The 17,557-nt window shown below is 37.8% G+C and overlaps 3 protein-coding genes across 4 annotated transcripts; 2 read left to right on the forward strand and 1 right to left on the reverse strand.

Annotated features, from left to right (window-relative positions):
• The first annotated feature begins 1,305 nt into the window (after nt 1-1,305).
• Nucleotides 1,306-4,530, forward strand: LOC141842720 (F-box protein At5g67140-like). The gene is made up of 5 exons (XM_074730747.1): nt 1,306-1,544; nt 1,624-1,770; nt 2,783-2,918; nt 3,918-4,016; nt 4,158-4,530. The coding sequence occupies exons 1-5, from the start codon at nt 1,462-1,464 to the stop codon at nt 4,362-4,364; spliced, it is 672 nt and encodes a 223-aa protein (XP_074586848.1). The 5' UTR covers nt 1,306-1,461; the 3' UTR covers nt 4,365-4,530.
• A 481-nt stretch (nt 4,531-5,011) lies between these two features.
• Nucleotides 5,012-9,189, reverse strand: LOC141835752 (putative chloride channel-like protein CLC-g). Its single transcript, XM_074723131.1, has 7 exons — nt 8,949-9,189; nt 8,265-8,465; nt 8,001-8,178; nt 7,382-7,644; nt 6,651-6,920; nt 5,421-6,549; nt 5,012-5,266 (listed from the first exon to the last, which is right to left on the reverse strand). The coding sequence occupies exons 1-7, from the start codon at nt 9,128-9,130 to the stop codon at nt 5,120-5,122; spliced, it is 2,370 nt and encodes a 789-aa protein (XP_074579232.1). The 5' UTR covers nt 9,131-9,189; the 3' UTR covers nt 5,012-5,119.
• Nucleotides 9,190-12,120: 2,931 nt separating this feature from the next.
• LOC141842051 (putative ATP synthase 24 kDa subunit, mitochondrial) lies at nt 12,121-16,635 on the forward strand. Of its 2 annotated transcripts, none has more exons than XM_074730278.1 (7): nt 12,121-12,217; nt 13,143-13,245; nt 13,336-13,480; nt 14,345-14,455; nt 15,536-15,682; nt 16,098-16,220; nt 16,397-16,635. In XM_074730278.1, the coding sequence occupies exons 1-7, from the start codon at nt 12,179-12,181 to the stop codon at nt 16,458-16,460; spliced, it is 732 nt and encodes a 243-aa protein (XP_074586379.1). In that variant the 5' UTR covers nt 12,121-12,178; the 3' UTR covers nt 16,461-16,635. The 2 variants fall into 2 exon arrangements, with proteins under 2 accessions (XP_074586379.1, XP_074586370.1); XM_074730269.1 differs by lacking the exon at nt 12,121-12,217 and adding an exon at nt 12,291-12,356.
• The last annotated feature ends 922 nt before the right edge of the window (nt 16,636-17,557 follow it).

Raw genomic sequence — 17,557 nt, forward strand, 5'->3', positions numbered from 1 at the left:
TGATCCACCAGAGGCCGACGACGGCTTCGCCGCAGCTGACGGTGCGCTTCCGGCGTCGGACCACCTCGGACGAAGACGCCTCCGCCGGGGGATTCACCGTCTCTTTCCCTTTCTCCCTCGTGGATCACCACCGAACTCTGGAGCGCGAAGTGCAGGCGATGTTCACGCGGCTCCTCGGTGATGACGTCGGCGTCGGCGTCGGCCGGTCGGAGCTCCGAATCATGGTGGTTTCCTTCTGCGCGTACACCGTCATGGCCAGCTCCGTACTCCGCGTCGGTGGCGGGATGCGGATATCCTCCGAGGTCGTGATCGAGGACGCTCCTCCGGCCGTGCTGGCCGATCTGCCCGAGATTAATGGCGGCCTCGCACGGCCGGCGACCTCCTGGGTCGTTGAGGCGCTGGAGATGGTCTTGGCGGAGCAGGCGGCCGGTCCGTGCGCCATATGCCTCGAGGACTTTGAGGTGGCGGCGCGACTTCTGGTGATGCCTTGTCGCCGGCATCGATTCCATGAGGCTTGTCTCAGGGAATGGCTACAGCGGAGTAATCGCTGTCCTCTCTGCAGGTTCTCATTATAATCAATATTTTTTATTTTTCAAAATAAAAAAAAACTCTATTCAGTTAATTAAGTCTGATATTGCCATTTTTTTTTAAAAAAAAATCTTGTTTCTAAATATTTGCTAAGCAATTTCATTCACTCATTTGATATTTGTATATTTCAAGCCATACAAATAAATTTAGAGTCCCTAAAATAAAATTTATATATAAAGTTATAAAAAAATCCAAAATCTTATAGAAATCATTTATGGGAGTGCAAATTAAAAAACGTTCTAACTTTTCCCTTCTTTTGGATATTATTAGGATTTTCTCGGAATAGGCCATCAAATTACATAAGCTTTTTTTTTTTTGATAAAATAACATTTATATGTATAAGTTAAAATAATAATTACAGTTATTCTCATCTATATCTGATACACTGATAATAAATCATACTTCAAATTTATCTGAATTAAGAAGAAAACCATCTATCCATTATCAAAAATATAAAATAATAATTATAAATTAAAATATTTATCTGAATTAAGAAGAAAACCATCTATCCATTATCAAAAATATAAAATAATAATTATAAATTAAAATATTTATCTGAATTAAGAAGAAAACCATCTATCCATTATATGAACATCATTGGATAATTCTCATATGTCAGGGATTGATATGAAAAAATGTCTTTTGGCGGATAATCCAATTTTCTACAGTGTTCTCGTGGCTGTTTTCTCCAACTACCAAGTTAAGGATGGCCACATGCTCGTGCGACCAACGGCGAAGGCTCCCGTCACAATGGCTATTCTAAATGAAGATACTTCGTGACGACGCCGTTGTCGTGATGAGGCGGACGTACAAACAGCAAAAGGCGTCGGACACCTTCCCGTTTTAGCTCTCCACATCGAAGCGGCAGTGACGATGGAGACGGAGATAGAGCGGCTTCCCGTGGACCTACTCGCCCACATCTTCTCCTTCATCCTTTCCTTCAAGGATTTGGCACAGTAAGCACTCCTGGAGCCCTAGTTTCGTGTTGTTGGTTTGACTTGTTGGGTTTGATTTGGGCGGTTTGGGATTTGGAAGGGCGAGCGGGGTGTGCCGGAAGTGGCGGCGAGGGGTGAAGGAGTCTCTTTCGAGGAAGGAGCGTCTCAGCTTCGCCGGATGGAAGGTAGACGACGAGTCGGCCGCCAGGGTGGTGCGGGCCGCCTACAATATCAAGGAGTTGGATATGTATCGACTTCTCTTCTTCTTCTTGTTCCCTTTTCTTGATTTGCTTCGATTGTTTTTTCCCCTCTTTTGTGATGCTCTTTTACGCACGAGGCTAAAGCACCGCCTTTTCTAGTTTTGTATGAGATTCTTGTGCTTAAAAATGCTGATTTTGTTCTCAAATTGATCAGCAACGTGGATGAAGAGATCAAGTTTGGTCTTATTCAAAAACGTTTACAATATCAAGGAGCTGGATATGCATCTACTTTTCTTCTTCCCTTTTCTTGCTTAGTTTCGATCGTATTTTCCCTCTTCTACGGTGCTGTTTACGCATGAGCTCAAACTAATGCCTTTTCTAGCTTCGTAATCGATGCTTGAATTAATTAAAAATGATGATTTTGGTCTCAAATTGATCAGTAACGCAGGCTGAAGAGAAGTAGTTATTATGATGTCATTTTAAAACGCCTACATTTCGAAGGGGTTGGATATGTATCCTATTCACCACCCACCCACCCACCCACCCACCCCCTCCGCCTCCTTTTTCTTGCTTTGCTTCGATTGTTTTCTCACTGTCATGGTGCTGTCTACATACAAGGTCAAAATATGCCTTTTTCTAGTTACTTGATGCATTCTTATACGTAAAATTGCTGATTTCGATCTCAAATTGATCGATAACGAGGTTGAAGAGATCAAGTAGTTATTTTGATCTCACTTTAAAATGCCTACAATATCTAGGAGCTGGATTTGTATCTTGTTCTCGCTTTCTTCCCCATTTATTGTCTTGTTTCAATGGTTTTCCCTCTGTTATTGTGTTGTTTATGCGTAAGGTCAAGGTACTCCTTTTTCCAGTTTCTTAATTCCGTCTTGTGCTTAAAGTTCCTGATTTCAGTCTCAAATTGATTAGTGACGAGGTTGAAGAGATCAAGTAGTCATTTTGATCTCATTTAACTAATTTGTTTTTCATGTAGGAATTTGACAGTCTTCTCTTTTTTTTTCACCTTTTGATTTGATCAAAGCTGCAATTCCTTTGGTATAGATCAAGGAGCTGTTGGGGTTGCCAAATAACTGATGAAGGGCTATACAAGATTTCACTAACAAAATGTGTCGGTAAGCTATTATCGATATCAATGTGGGGCATGGCTGGAATCACTGACAGAGGAGTAATTCAACTGGTAGTACTATATTATGCTTACTATGGCATTGGCTAAGAGTGTCAACGCTTCAAAGTTCAAACTTACCTTAAACCATATCTTATGATGTTTGGCAATGGTATATGCTTAATGAGTTGGTTGAGAAGGTTATAAAAACCTGTAGTAATTACTTTGTTCCGGAGAGTTAGGTTGATAGAATAACCTACATATATGGAATCCTTTTAGGATCAAAATATTTATGTAATCGAACAATATACTCTAGTAGGTGAAGAGTAGCACTGGAAGAACTGAGTCAATTTTGAATGGTTGTTATAATCTATGGTTCTTTATTTTCCTATTATCCCATTTTTAGTTAACACTATTGTTTTGCTCCTCAGGTTTCTTCTCTACATCATGATCAAGTTAAATCTCTTATTGAAATCTTCTGTAGTGTTGTCTCAGAATGTGAAGATGTCTAGAAAATTGACAAATTTTTTTGTAATCGAACTAATGAGCTGATGCCTATTAGTATCAAACACTACAGGGATCCTTCTTTTCATAAATTGTTCTACTATGATAAAAAGAGCATGCTCAGAGTCAAATCAGCAGTAGCAAGTAGCTCTATTTAATAAAGAAAACAAATGTATGTGCAACTTAAGTTGGGAGTTAGCAACTAATAAAAGTAGTCAATTAAACAGAAATATTATCATTGCATGTGCCATGGAACTTTACCCATTCAAATTATCAGTCCATCTAATCATCTAAATCATGTTGTCTACCAATAGCCTAATTGATTCAAGTTCTTGAAAATATACTGTCGTTACAATGAACAGACCTTGTGGATATTAAATTATGCATTTTGAAGACAAATGTTATTGTTTATCAGAGTATAGTTTATGCTGCATCCAATTTTTGAGTCTGTATTCTTAAAAATTACATGCTATGAACTAGTAGTACTTTGCAAATAGTATATATTGTGATGTTTTGTCTATATTTGTACTTTCATTGTTCTAATATTCACTTGCATTTGATTTTGTTCAGGTGACTAAAGCTAATTCCTTACAGCACCTGAATGTTGGGGGTACATTTATTACAGATGAATCCTTGTATGCAATCGCAAATAGTTGCCCCCAAATCAAGGTACTTTTAAGTTATTTTTCTTAGTGTTCAACTTATACTATAGTCTAATTCTTGTTCATCCTATTCCATGTATTACTTGTATGCAACAACATATAAAATAGGTGATCTACTGCAAGCTAATCTTTGGCGCTACAATTGCAGACTATCGTTCTATGGAGTTGCCGCCATGTCACAGAGAATGGCCTCAACAAGCTCGTAGTTAAGTGTCGTAAACTCGAATCGATCAATGTTTGGGGCATGACGGTTCCTGTGGATTGTTTTTTGAGCTTGCTTGCCATCAGCCCTACTTTGGAGTTAAAACCTCTCACTCAGCATCTGGGTGTTGGAAGGATTTGGCCAGCATCATAAACCAGATTGATTGGTTGCTCTATTTAAGCAAGTGTGTGTATAAACTTATTAATTTAAATTCACACACTTGACGGTATGCAAATAAAATGACAATTAAGGGTGCACATAATTGTGTAAATTAACTCTCCATTTTTTGTTGTTTATACATATATGGAGTTAATTCTTCAAGTGCATTAATCTTCTAGTGCAACTGGAAAGTTTAGAAGTATCTCTAAGAAGCACCTTTAAAAAAATGCAATGTGAAACCCTAAATATTTATCAAAATGTACCATCAAAGTATTTCTTCTTGTAAGATTAACAAGGGGAAACCACAAGGAATTTTGCAAGAAAATGAAAGGAAATCTCTGCTAAGCATTTAACTGTGAGCATGATATTACAACAAATTAACATTGTTTACACTAATGCTTTGAAGCTCGAAACCCTAAACCCTAATCAATTGGCCAAATTGATTATAAAAACAAACACCACATCATTCTTCTATGACCTTTCCTGGGGAAGCAATTAATTTCTGTGAGAATCTAGCATTAATTTCTATACACTCGACGCATCTCTGGGGAAGCCTATTTCCACAAATTCAAAATGAAACTGTCCTACTGGTATCGAAAACTGTAGAGAAGGAACTAAACAGAACTTACTGGCCAAAAATATAAACAAAATTCATACGAGGCTGATTTCATCAGATATAAAGCATTTGTATCGGAAAGCTAAATGATGAATTTCCAATCAAAATAAACACTGCAGTTTGAGTTCAGCTGTCATTTCTTGAACAAACAAAGATCACTAGAATTCAATTTCCTAAACCATAATTTCTTCCAGCTGCTCCTGAGTAGGAAAGGATGCAATCCAAATATATGCTCGGGCATGAAATCGTGCCTCGTTAATATTCCAACTACAGGTGCCCTCTGCATGGTCCAGAAAAACAATGTCATAAAGCCATAAATAAAATTAATGAAAGGATTTGCTTATTTTAAAAGAGATCTGAGTTTTAAAAAAAAAATTGTAGAGCAAGTAGATTTGACTTATATACAGAAACATCAAGTAGCTGAAGTTTCATACCGAAGAGGACTTGGGGATAACCAGGAGATGTCTCAGACCAACTTCTCGAAAAAGAATCAGAGCTTTCGCCAAAGACATCGTCTCAACAACAGTGTAAGGCGAAGTATTTGTGAATGGGTGTAAATCAACATACATATTCATCTCTTCAGCAGTCAACTCAATGCCTTCAATAATTTCATGCTTGCCAGATCCACGTTTGGCGAAATCATCAGCTGAGAGATGTTTTGAAGCTTCGGGACCTGCAAGTGTGCGGGTACAAAGAAATTGTTTCTTCTTCAACAGAACAAGTAGATGCGAACGAAGAATCAGACCGAACAGAACAGGTGTATCAGACAGAGGAGGCTCGTCTACCACAGGGAAGCCATGATGGCCAGTGCTCTTCAGCACATGGAATATGTTGCTAACCTTTTCAATCCCATTGAATACCTGCAAAGGACCACTAACCACGTCACCAACTGTAAGCTGTCTCATGTAAGGCTCAGCATGGGATTCAAGATAAGGGAGCCCCTTCAATTTCACAATCAAATCATAGATATCGGGATTAAAAGCATCAGCTACAGTCTTGGATATAAGCAAAACCAGCATGACCAGGGGAAGGAGTAGAAGGTTGTTTGTTAATTCTAGCATAATTACACAGACTGAAACAGTCATTCTCATCGAACCAGCTAGAAGGGAAGCAGAACCAAGGACAGCAAAGAGACCATGGTTAAGAGTCGAATGTGAACCCATAAGCATACCTATAAGGCGTCCAAAAGTTGCACCACACAAAATAACTGGCACAAAAAGACCAGAAGGAACTGCCAGACCATAACTGATAATTCCAAGAAAATAGGAAGTAACAAAGAACAAGAACACTGAAGATTTCTGGAAAACATTGTCTGTGCCAGCACTGTAGAGGTTTCTGATTGTATCATCATTGGTGTTGAAAAATAAACTAGCCAAATCATTATAGTGGTCAGGCGCACACTGAAACTTCTTGAAATTACCAGATCTTCCTATTGATGGACAAGCTTCGGATAACCCAGCTGGGCAAGGTTTACAAGACGCAAGCCAAGGTAATCCAAATAGGCAACAGGAAGTGAATATGGAAACTGAAGCAGCAAGAAAAAATTTGTATCCATGGCCTTTCCTGAAAATGAAAGTTTGAATATGCTCTTAAAAAATCATTGGAGGAAATCTTTGCAACAAAGTAGAACTATACGTTGCAATCTAAGAAGCAAGAATACATACTTGTGAATAAGATTGTAGACTTTAAGAACCTTTTCCAGCACAAAATTGTAGAGGCTTCCTAAGATTCCACCTATTACTCCTAAAACAATGACTGGAGGTAGATCGACAAGGTGATAAGACACATCAGCAGAAGTGACATCGAACATGATAAGTCCGCCCTTCCCAAATAAGCCACATTTACCACTTCTACAAATGTCAATCAATGCCCTGAGCACAACCGCAACAACTGCTGTAGTGAAGAATGCTCTCCATAGCAGTGCACTTCGCCACCTTCAAAGACAAGTAAATTCCTATTAAGAGATATTATTTGAGATAACTTCAGAATAATAAGTAAAAGGCATATGGTGGAGATATATCACTCTCCAGTATAGAGCACTTTTTACCATGACTAATGTGCCCAAACTTTTCAACATATACTCCAGTATGCTCTCAAACTCAGATTTAATATTCTTCCCATAACTATGCCATTCGACAAAATGAAATATCAATCCGCAATAGTCAGTTTGCAAAGACCATATGATACAATTGCAATCATCATACACAAACCTCAATCTATTTGTACCGAGTTCTCACTTGATGTTAAAGCAATCTCACAGTACCATTGACTACAATACCACAGAGAAAAAACAACTTTGCAGATTCCTAGTGGGAAGCTATGAATGCAATCTTTATTTTATAGAATACACATAGAAAACTAATGGTTGCAAGGAAGATATCAAGAAGTATGATACCATGAGGATACACATTCCAATGCAAAAAGAACACCACCAACTGGTGCACGAAAAGCTGCAGCGATTCCAGCACCAGCTCCGCAGGTTACTAAATCCCGTCGATCTCTGTCATTCTTGAAGTACCTCAACCATCTCCAGGTTAACTTGAACTTCCGAGATCCTCCTTGCCCAAGTATGGATGCAATACAGGAACTTGTATGTACTAACGGACCTGCCTTGCCCACATGAAGAGATGAGGACACCGCAGCAATGGAACCTACCACCTGTTGATTCATTAAAGTCAGATCATCATCTTCAAGACACTATACGTGCAATGATTTTTCTTTTTTCTGTATCATTCAAATGATTCGAAAATGCTTTCGCATAGACATACAAAAATGAGCCAATCAGATTAGGAACTTGTGGATTGTTCTTATTTTGTACAAAAGAAGAAGAAGAAAACTCGTTGTTCAATCTGTTTTACCGTTCAGATATGCTCCACAGATGAGTGGAGTAAAAGCAGTTCAGCATTCGAAAAAAGAAAGAAGCAAGTTCATTTACTTCGCCCCCATTATAGACTGGACCGTGCATAGAATAATAGGAAACTTTTCTCAATCCAGAAGAATTCCAAAAACCTCACCTTCACACACAACGTCTTCAATGAGAAAATTTGAGGAGCATCAACACCGTTCAGGTATGCCTTCACTTCTGGAATTCCAGATCCAGCTGCCGTTGGCGAGATGAAGATGGTGACGGCCGAAGCAAGCATGAGGAGCACAAAATTCGACCCCGCGAACACCGCAAATGCCCATCCATACCTGATCCAACAAATTGAAACATCAACCGACAAAATAAGCAAGAAACAAGCGAAGCGTTTGTTCTATTTGCCAGAACGCGATCGTACTTGCTGGCAAGCATCATATTCGAGGTAATCACGAACTTGACACCGGCGATGTTCTCGACAGCAAGGTTGTTGAAAAATCCAACAGCACCGGACAGGGCGCCGACGAGGAAGCACAGAGTCCACTTGAGGATGACGTACTGCACGATGTGCACCGGCCCCCGACTACGCCAATCCTGCTTGAGGAAGTCATTCTCGATCAACCTGCAATTTCTCCTCTTTCAGATCTTCGATTCCGTGTTGCCACAACCCAAATTTCACAAAAGAAAAAAAAAAGTTGGTATTTTGCTCAGGCAACAATCTTAAACTGGGGCATGGAGAAAGATAAAATCCGATATTTCAATTCTGCTGTCAAAGTCAAAGATGGAGAAACAAATGAAAACATCCCTGCTTTTTCACCCTAAAATTCCCAGAGAGACACACACACACAAAATCGTGCTTTAATCATCCTACAATTTCAAAGCCGCGAAAAAAATGGGGAAAAAGCATCCATTTAATCTTCCTACAATTTTAGATACATTAATAAGCAGCAGGAGAAACAGGCGACAAAATTCCAAACTTTTCATTCCGTACTTGCACAGAAGGGGGGATCCGGCCTTTAATCATTCTGAAACCCCAAATCGAACAAACGAGATAGAAACAAATCAGCCTTCCACAATCTCAAGGAGAAATAGAGTGAGAAAGTACTCGTAGTCGAGGCTTTCGATGGGGCAGAGTTTGGAGCCGATGATCGCGAGCTGAGAGGTGGTGTTGGAAGCCAAGCGGCGAATGCGGGAGGCGCGGTGCTCGTCGAGTTGCGAGTCGTAGGAGAAGAGGGGCGACTCCAGATCGCCGCCGCCGCCGCCGTCGACGAGGTACTCGGCCTCCATCGGCAACCGCTCCCTTCCACTAGCTGTCGCAGTCGACCAAGTATACGGGGGAAGCTGTTGATTGTTAGTGCATTCCCTTTGCTTTGTAGGCAAGGAGAAGCCCCCGAGAGAGGGCTCCGATTGACTCCTTGACCACAATAATTACTAGCGACAAGATCGAGCGAGCACACAGGAACCAAATTCCCAAAAACAAAACAATCAAAAAGAAAACGAAAAAAACTTAAAATTTGATAATTAAACAAAAATTTTGATTGTGCAGAACTTTAGTAACCAACCTAAACAACTGCCTAAAACAAAATTGGTAATGGAAACTGAATTTTTCTGTATCATAAATTGCAACTGATGATGTGAGATGTAACAGAGACGTGCATAAATGGAGATGCCCTGACCTACCGTGCAGGCCTGGTGCAGTTCGTATATTCCACATAGTTTATAGACACGTTTATTTGTTTTCCTCAACAATTTCACTCATTCAAAACCTCTGGAACAATAAAAATCATATTTTTATAATTGATATCGAGAAATCAACCTTTTTGGCGGATTGCATTATGAATAATCTTTTGTCTTCGCAATCTCATCTGCAGATTAAATTTTATATTGATCGAGTGGAGCGAGTAAAGCGTGACAAAAATTTTATCTATTGCACACCCATTCGTTCCGCATAATTAAACTATCGTCCATGAGCGACAGGGAAGCACCTTGATTGGGATAGGGCAGGCGACGGGCGACCTCATTCGCAGCGGGGTCAGCAGGTCACGTTCTGCCTCTATCACTAGGTACTGCCCGTGCCTGACCGGAGCATGCGCATTAACACACGGTGCGAAGGTTGCATGTTTTGGTATATGTATACATAGATATAGATAGCGATGGAAGAGTTTACTTGACCATGGTTAACTCATCTGACCGGAGCGAATAAAAAATGTCTTTTTAAGGCATTAAAAAGTTTGCTTTTTAGGACCTCATGAAACTTATAATTCCGAGTTAATCCTTTGGATTTCTGGGAAGTAAGTGACTCTTATGATATTTGCCCTAGTCTTTACACATTTGGTTAATTAAGGTCTTAAGCTCTTGATTAAGTTTACATGATAGAGAAATTCATTTAACCCCCTGATATTTATCTCTTTTTCAAAGTGAACATTGTCCTGTGATATACGAGTGAGGGGCGTTGGGAAGCGAGAGAGAAAACGTGCGTAGATCTACAAACATTAATTTTTGATGTGGCATGCAAATTATTTTATTTATTTGAAATAATTTAAAATTAGTATGATTTCTAAATAAATTTAAATATCAATGGACCGCGGCAGTTTGAATCCTAGCATTTAAATTACTAAGAATATTAGCCTGATTTAAATATCATTTAATTTGTTATGCAATTTAGTAATAGAAATAAAAAAGGAATTAAAGGATAAAAGGAAAAGAAAAAGAAAAGGAGATTGAAGTATGTTTTATGTAACCAAATGTTATAGCCAATATATCTTTTGTAATTAATATTTGCTTTGATAATAAACATTAAAAAACTTAGACAAAAATCATAAGTTCTTCCTTTTATTAATGATAATGTTTGAAACAATAAGCGTTCAAAAATATTATATGTATACTTTGATTATTTTAAAATAGAAAATATCTTTAAAATAGGTAACAAAGGGGTAAATGATTTTTTCCCTTTTTTTATGCTTAATGGATACTAAACAAAATTCTACTCTTCCTTGGACTCTAACAAAAAACGTAGACAAACCATGAGCAATGAATTCACTCTTTATTTATTTTATTATCTCTCTTATCTTTGTTGTGTCACTATAAATAGATGTTCGACTCACAGGGACACCCTTTCTCCTCTCCAAATTATAAAAAAAGCGGGAGGCGAGGGCGAAGAGTCCCCGAAACTTCGATCCGCTATCGGGCACCGGTGAAATGCACCGCCAATCGGCGCCACCTTGCTCACCGGAATCTTGACCGAGATCTCGATTCCGGCGGTAGCGTCGGGATCATCTTCGCCCTCGTCCAGTGGCTCTGATCTCCTAGGTCAACCTCACCCCGATCAAGAACCGGAGAACGACGGCGTCTCCGAGGACTTCATCATGAAGGAAAGGAGCAACGATCGCAACGTGAAGGGAAGAAGTTGCAAAAAAAAATCATTTGGTTTTAGTTTGATGTGGCATTACCATCCCCGTTTTTCCCTGCACTCGTTTTAGGTAAAGTTGGATTTTCTTTTTGCCTTTTTCCATAATTCTTTGGTTTTTTTTCTTCAAAATGTACTTCTGATGCTTTGTTGTGCAAATTCCTCTTTCTATTTCTGTTTCTTCTCTTTCAATGAAAGAGTTGCGAAATTTCGTGAGTTAAAACTTTTTTCCTTTACCTTCCTTCGGGGATACTGCGGAAAACTACATGATTGTTCATGGATCCACCTGGTTACTTGCAAAAAGTGATTATGCTGCCTACCATTTTGAAGATTTGCTCGCTCCAGGAAAATGGTGTTGTTTATTGAATTAAGGAAAATCTTACGCTCAAGTATTTGCAGTTCTTTGCCCGCTGAAGTTGTTTCTTCTTTTGAATTTGATTATAGCTTTAGTCTTCTTGTCGATGATTCTCGCTGGGGAAACGTTAAAAGGCATGTCAAATGAGGCAAAAATGATGGGAAGGTGAATAGAAACTTCATCCCTTTAGTCAGTCTTGTTTTTAACCTCGTCGATCGCTTTTGCACATTGGTAAGTCAGAAGATTAATTAATTTGATTGTTTTAATGGCCTAACTTGCAACGATCAAAATTTTGAGTTCAACGTTTTGTTTTTTGTTTTTTGTTTTCTTTGAAACGGCAATGACCCAATGGAGCAAATTTGCCCTAAATCGGCTCAATCCAATCGTCCAGATCACAATTAACCGGTTTAATCCGCCACTGGGCCGCATATTCTCATCTTCAACCGTACGATTCTGATGCAACGGTAATAGATATAATAAACCCAGTAGGCCGAAGGCAGTAACGAAGAAGGTGCACATTACAGACAGAGAATTCGTGCAAAAGGAAGCCGGACTGCGAATCACTGCAGCCGACATGGCGTTCGTTCCTCGCCTCCTTTCCCGATCCCGACAGGTGCACCATTTTATCCCTCCTTTGGTTCTCGTTAACCATCACGATCGGCGTTCCCCCGTCTCGAAAACCCTAATATGCGCTCTTCGACATGGCCTCCAGATCCATTGGAACGGGCAGATATCGTCCGATCTCATCGACGGTCGCTGTCTCCGATGTTTCCTTTTAGTTATTTTTTATTTTTTAAATCATTTTATGTGGCTATGGTTTTTGGACTTTGATCTTTCGACATCTCGAAACGCCAGTTATATGTGTCTGCGAGCTCCTCTATACTATTTATGATTAGTCCTTGATTTCGATTTTTTAAACTGTAGGATTGGGGTGGAAACAATAGCGATTGGGTACTCATTTTGTTGCGATAAATGTTGCATATTGTCTCAGGAAGATAAATTTACATTTTTGGAAATTTAGTTTGAGGTTCGAGACTTTGTGTTTATACAATTTGATGTTTTAGTAAAATGGAGGGTGACAAAACTTCCAAATCGTGGTGTGATGTGACATTATCGTCATTTTCTCCCTACTAAACGACTTGGCTGCCTCCGTTGAGCTTTATGAAAGAGTGACATTGACTAATGTGACGGTAAAAACAATAGCAGGATCACTGTGCTGTGAAAAATGCCCTCATGGGTCATGCCTTGGTCATGCCAGCACATCTGGCTTGGTACTGACGCTTCTCTTACGTGCCAAATGCCTATGGCTTTTATTACTTGTATCTCGGAAGCAGGACAACTAAAAGTTGCTTGTTAGTTTGTCAAGTCGGTTATTCCAAATGCATATTTTTAGAGTTTACCAGCTTGTGTTTTTGTAATAATTTTTCCAGTTTGGTGCTGGCTGCGTAGCTATCATTCTATATCAAGATACAAATTGCACAAGTTTTTATGAATTTTATAATTGTGTATGATGGTAGTTACTAATTTTTCTTTTGCAGTTATATGCCGGTCAGATAATTTTGCAGCACGATCATGTTATGGCAGTTCGATCCTTTGCAAAAGAAGCTTCACCTTCTAATCTTCCACCCCTGAAAGGAGATGGTGAGATCCTTAGGTTGGGTTTTGGCTGATAAATATAAGTTTGTTGTTTAAACCCATCTCGTAGCTCATTGTATCAATTTGTGTTTGAAGAAATATTGAAGAACATCTTTTATGAGGTCAAAAACAAATATGAAACTGCTTTCGGTGTCCTTCGTAAGGAAAAGATCACTATTGATCCTGATGATCTGGCCGCTGTCTCCCAATATGCAAAAGTCATAAAGACCATAAGGGAAAAGTAAGTTTCTTATGTGTATGTATTATACTTCTATCCTCCATCTCTGCAAAGCCGTGATACATATTTTTTCTCTTGATTTTTGTTGTGCTTTATTCTGTAATCTGATCAGAAATCTAGAAGTTTTTTTTTTTACGTGAGGCATTTCACAAGATTCTTAGATTTCAGATGCTTTTAAGGATTTTTTATTAGCTAATTTAATAGTTTTGTTTCTAGAGTCTTCCTGGTCATTTCGTATATGCGTTTCTTTCCTGTATACCATGGAATCTTGTACATTTTATTGTAACTATTCTTATTGCCAGTACCGATATTTTAGGATGCTGTGACTTGTGAACTCCTGCAGTGCAACCTCCAATATTCTAGCTGTGCCAACAATTAGTACGAATTTGCTAGTACTGCAGGATATGAGACTTGTGACAAATTTCTCTGTAGCTCACCTTACTTATTGGCTATGCTAACTGTCAGATATATGTCTCAATTAGGACAAATTTGCTATAAAAATATGGCAGTGCTGTCTGTTGAATGGCAATTTGTTGCATTATTTCCTTCAACATGGAACCAACTATTTATACTTAAAAAAACAACTTGAATGTTATAAATTGAAAGGTTTTAGTTAATTGCATGGACTTTATAATATTTTTGCTGTATATGGAAAATGAGAATTAGGGATTCTGTATAAACTAGCTTCAACTCTTGGTTTTACATGTTCATTCTGTTGTAACTTGTAACCTATAAATCTGTCTGAATTTAGTCCTTCACAATGTAATGTGCTGCATAAGATTTCTTGTGTTTTGTTGTTTTTGTGTTCATGATCTATTTGTTACCATATGTTCTTGCGTAGTAACTTGACAATTTGTTATCCTGCAGAGCCGATCTACTATCAGAATCTCAGAAAATTAAATACATAATTGATCAACAGACACAAGACATTCCTGATGCACGAACATACCTGTTGACATTACAGGAGATAAGGATCAAGTATATAGTAGTTGTGGACGTCTCTCTCTCTTTTTATCATTGTTAATAATATGATATTTATTTCATGTGATTAGTCTTTATATATATTTGTTTGTTTCTCGTAATCATATTTGGTATTAATGTTTGTACTTCTTATGTGTAGCAGTGAAATCTAGAAATGCTTTTTACACAGGGAATGTTGATATTTTTTTTGGGGTGTTTTTTTGTCACACATGGGAGATTAAGTTTAACTTCAAAAACTATTGTTGAATAAGATAAGTACTAACTAAATGAATTCAATATTGATGATTCATAAAGTACTATTTTAATCATTCAACTTTTATGTTAAGGTAGGTAACCACAAATGTAGATTGCATTGCTTTAACAAACAATACGGTGAGTGTTAATTTTTACCCTGCAGTAGGCACTTGATATGATGAAATTGATATTGTGAGGGATAATTGCATAGCTAATTCGATTGATGGTTGCTGAAAATCTCTGTAATTAATAGTTCAAAAGACATACTAACTGTTACTTTTATGCAATCTATTCTTTATAGATCAAATTAATAGCAACATATCCATTTTTATAGTCACCATACTCCTTGAGCAACATTTATGTCTGCCAACAACAGCTTCTATTTTCCTATTTTGAAATTATATTTTTCAAGCTTATATTAGCAAATGGGGAAATGGACATTGCTTTTAGATGAGAGGTTGGAACCAAGTTGATAACAAGATCTTTCTTTTCCTGCTGTGTTTGAATTTTGAAAGTACAGGAGCAAAATTTGTGGTTTTTTAAGATGATTAAAAAAAATTATATAAAGCTAAAAATTTGAAAAAGTATTAGATAATTTCATTACTAAGTAAACCTTTTTCCTTGTATGCTACCATTCTGGATTGTATTGTAATCAAGATGCAGAATCCAAGGAGAGGTTGCAGGAGAGTTGCTATATGTTTGTTCTGACTATGCAGTAGTTTTATTGGTTTCACTGCCTCATTTTTATACATGTAATTGTTTGTAAAATTAAATGCTACTACTTTTATCTCATGTCACATAACTTCATCCTTACTACTATGATACTACAAATTGCTTTTGCAGGAATGGCCTTACAGATGATCTCGGTGCTGAGGCTTTGATGATGGAAGCTTTGGAGAAGGTTGAGAAAGAGATTAAAAAGCCACTTCTCAGATCTGACAAGAAGAACATGGCCCTTCTCTTGGCTGAGTTTGACAAAATCAACAAAAAGTTAGTGGATATCTCTGTACTATTTTGATAGTGGCTTTCGGTTTTTCTTGACAATTTTGTTTCTTGTTTCTGCATATCACTGATGTGCCTGTTTAATGGTTTCAAATTTGTTAATTTGGCATGCCCGTGCAGTAAAAAATATATACTCATCACTACTGACAGTATAGTTTGACGCTGTCAGATTCTATCCTATCAAAAGAAAACTGCAGCATAGAGTTGCAAGCTTCCTTTGGCATTTAACTTATCTTCTTATCATCATTGTGACTCGTGTAACGTCAAAGTTACATTGCAATCTGCCCATTGATCTAATTTTCAGATTAAATCTATTTACAAGCTGAGGATTGATAGTTTTCTGCTTATATTGTTAGGCAAAAACCAGTGTATTAACTATCCTGATTTCTTAAACTTGAATTAGGCTGGGGATTAAGAAGGAAGACCTTCCAAAGTATGAAGAACAGTTGGAACTTAAAATCGCCAAAGAGGATTTGGAAGATCTGAAGAAGGATGCTATGGAAGCAATGGAAACCCAGCTTAAGAGGTCTACATTCTCTCTCACTGCAACTTAAATAAGACAAGCAGTTATTCTTGTCATGTTAGTCTTTTGGAATATTTTTAGAAAATAGTTTTGTGCTTACTTTTCAAGTACTATAAAGAGAGTGAGTTAGCTGAATTGGTTTTTAATTTGCACTGATGGATAACTCGCAACTCTTGCAGGGAGGAATTCAAGGATGAGGAGATGGTTGACGTCAAATCGCTAGATATTAGAAACTTTATCTAAGATGAAGTTTCTAATATTATTGCCTAAGCCCTGAACCCTCAGCGTTGGCATTCTTTTCTCTATTTAGTAATGTTTTAATTTGCTAGGGAACAATACTGTTCCGACATGCATTATTTGGACAATTCCTTATTTCATCCTAATAAGACTAATCACATGAGTGAGCTTTGATTTCTCAGTTGTTTCACAGTTCATATTGGCAAGAAGTGCACTACCAGTAACTGGTCTTGCCACACTGAGTCAGGCAACTGTCAAGGAAAATTAATTGATTTACGAAATTGTGAGACTTTGCAGTATTGATACCCCCCTCTTGATTGAGCATTTGCCTTAACAAGGGATTCATCATTTCTCAAGTAAAAATAAAATCCAATTCTGCTCATAATTATTGATACTTAAGAGAACTGCACGAGAGGGGCCCATTATTCACATTTGTTTAGAATCCTTATGAGAACGGAAGACTGCCTATAGAGGGTGGTTTATTTCACAAGATCTCCAAGGAAGTTTACTGAATATCTTGATATCTTAGTTTTCCTCTAATGTTTTAATAAAGAAATTTATCAAGGATTTAGATAAATGATAAGAGTAACAAGACAACTAAGTAAAATTGCATGTAAAAAAAATCACACTATTGATACTCCTTTCCTGAAGACTTAATTGTGACTCAAAGATTGATGAAGCAATTACATTGAGAACATCATTTAGTATAAATTTTTGAACCATTCAAATAAGAGTAAAATGAAGCAATGAACGTCCATGACCATTTATAATACATAAATACTTACATATGTGATACTTAACTAAGTACATATAAATAATATAACTACTAATCTATTAGTATTTTAAGTTTGCATATAACTACTTAAATTCTCTTTATTTATTTCAAATTTATTTGTGTCTATTTAACCAATATAACATAAATAAATATATATTTTTTTAAAAAAAAATAAAAGATTAAGGTAAGCTTTGGAACGAAGAGTCTTACGAGTTCGCTGGGCCACTCTTCACGCGCGTCGTCTTCCATCTCCATCCCAAGAATCCTTCGCGACGAAGTTTATCACATGTTCTCATCACAACCGCGCCAACATTCGTGCCGGACAATC

This window comes from Curcuma longa, chromosome 1 (genome assembly GCF_044706935.1).
Source record: "Curcuma longa cultivar G26 ecotype Majalengka, Jawa Barat chromosome 1, ITB_CL_G26_1.1, whole genome shotgun sequence".
NCBI lineage: Eukaryota > Viridiplantae > Streptophyta > Magnoliopsida > Zingiberales > Zingiberaceae > Curcuma > Curcuma longa.

Bases quoted from the DNA above. Each gene is read 5' to 3' on its own strand.
- LOC141842720 (XM_074730747.1), top strand. From the start codon at position 1,462: ATGGAGACGGAGATAGAGCGGCTTCCCGTGGACCTACTCGCCCACATC. The intron at 1,771-2,782 runs GTATCGACTTCT...CCTTTGGTATAG, and splicing joins AATATCAAGGAGTTGGATAT to ATCAAGGAGCTGTTGGGGTT. The intron at 4,017-4,157 runs GTACTTTTAAGT...CTACAATTGCAG, and splicing joins ATAGTTGCCCCCAAATCAAG to ACTATCGTTCTATGGAGTTG.
- LOC141835752 (XM_074723131.1), bottom strand. From the start codon at position 9,130: ATGGAGGCCGAGTACCTCGTCGACGGCGGCGGCGGCGGCGATCTGGAG. The intron at 6,550-6,650 runs GTATGTATTCTT...TTTCATTTTCAG, and splicing joins GTCTACAATCTTATTCACAA to GAAAGGCCATGGATACAAAT. The intron at 5,267-5,420 runs GTATGAAACTTC...TGGACCATGCAG, and splicing joins TTATCCCCAAGTCCTCTTCG to AGGGCACCTGTAGTTGGAAT.
- LOC141842051 (XM_074730269.1), top strand. From the start codon at position 12,306: ATGGCCTCCAGATCCATTGGAACGGGCAGATATCGTCCGATCTCATCG. The intron at 12,357-13,142 runs GTCGCTGTCTCC...TTTCTTTTGCAG, and splicing joins ATCGTCCGATCTCATCGACG to TTATATGCCGGTCAGATAAT. The intron at 14,456-15,535 runs GTATATAGTAGT...TTGCTTTTGCAG, and splicing joins TTACAGGAGATAAGGATCAA to GAATGGCCTTACAGATGATC.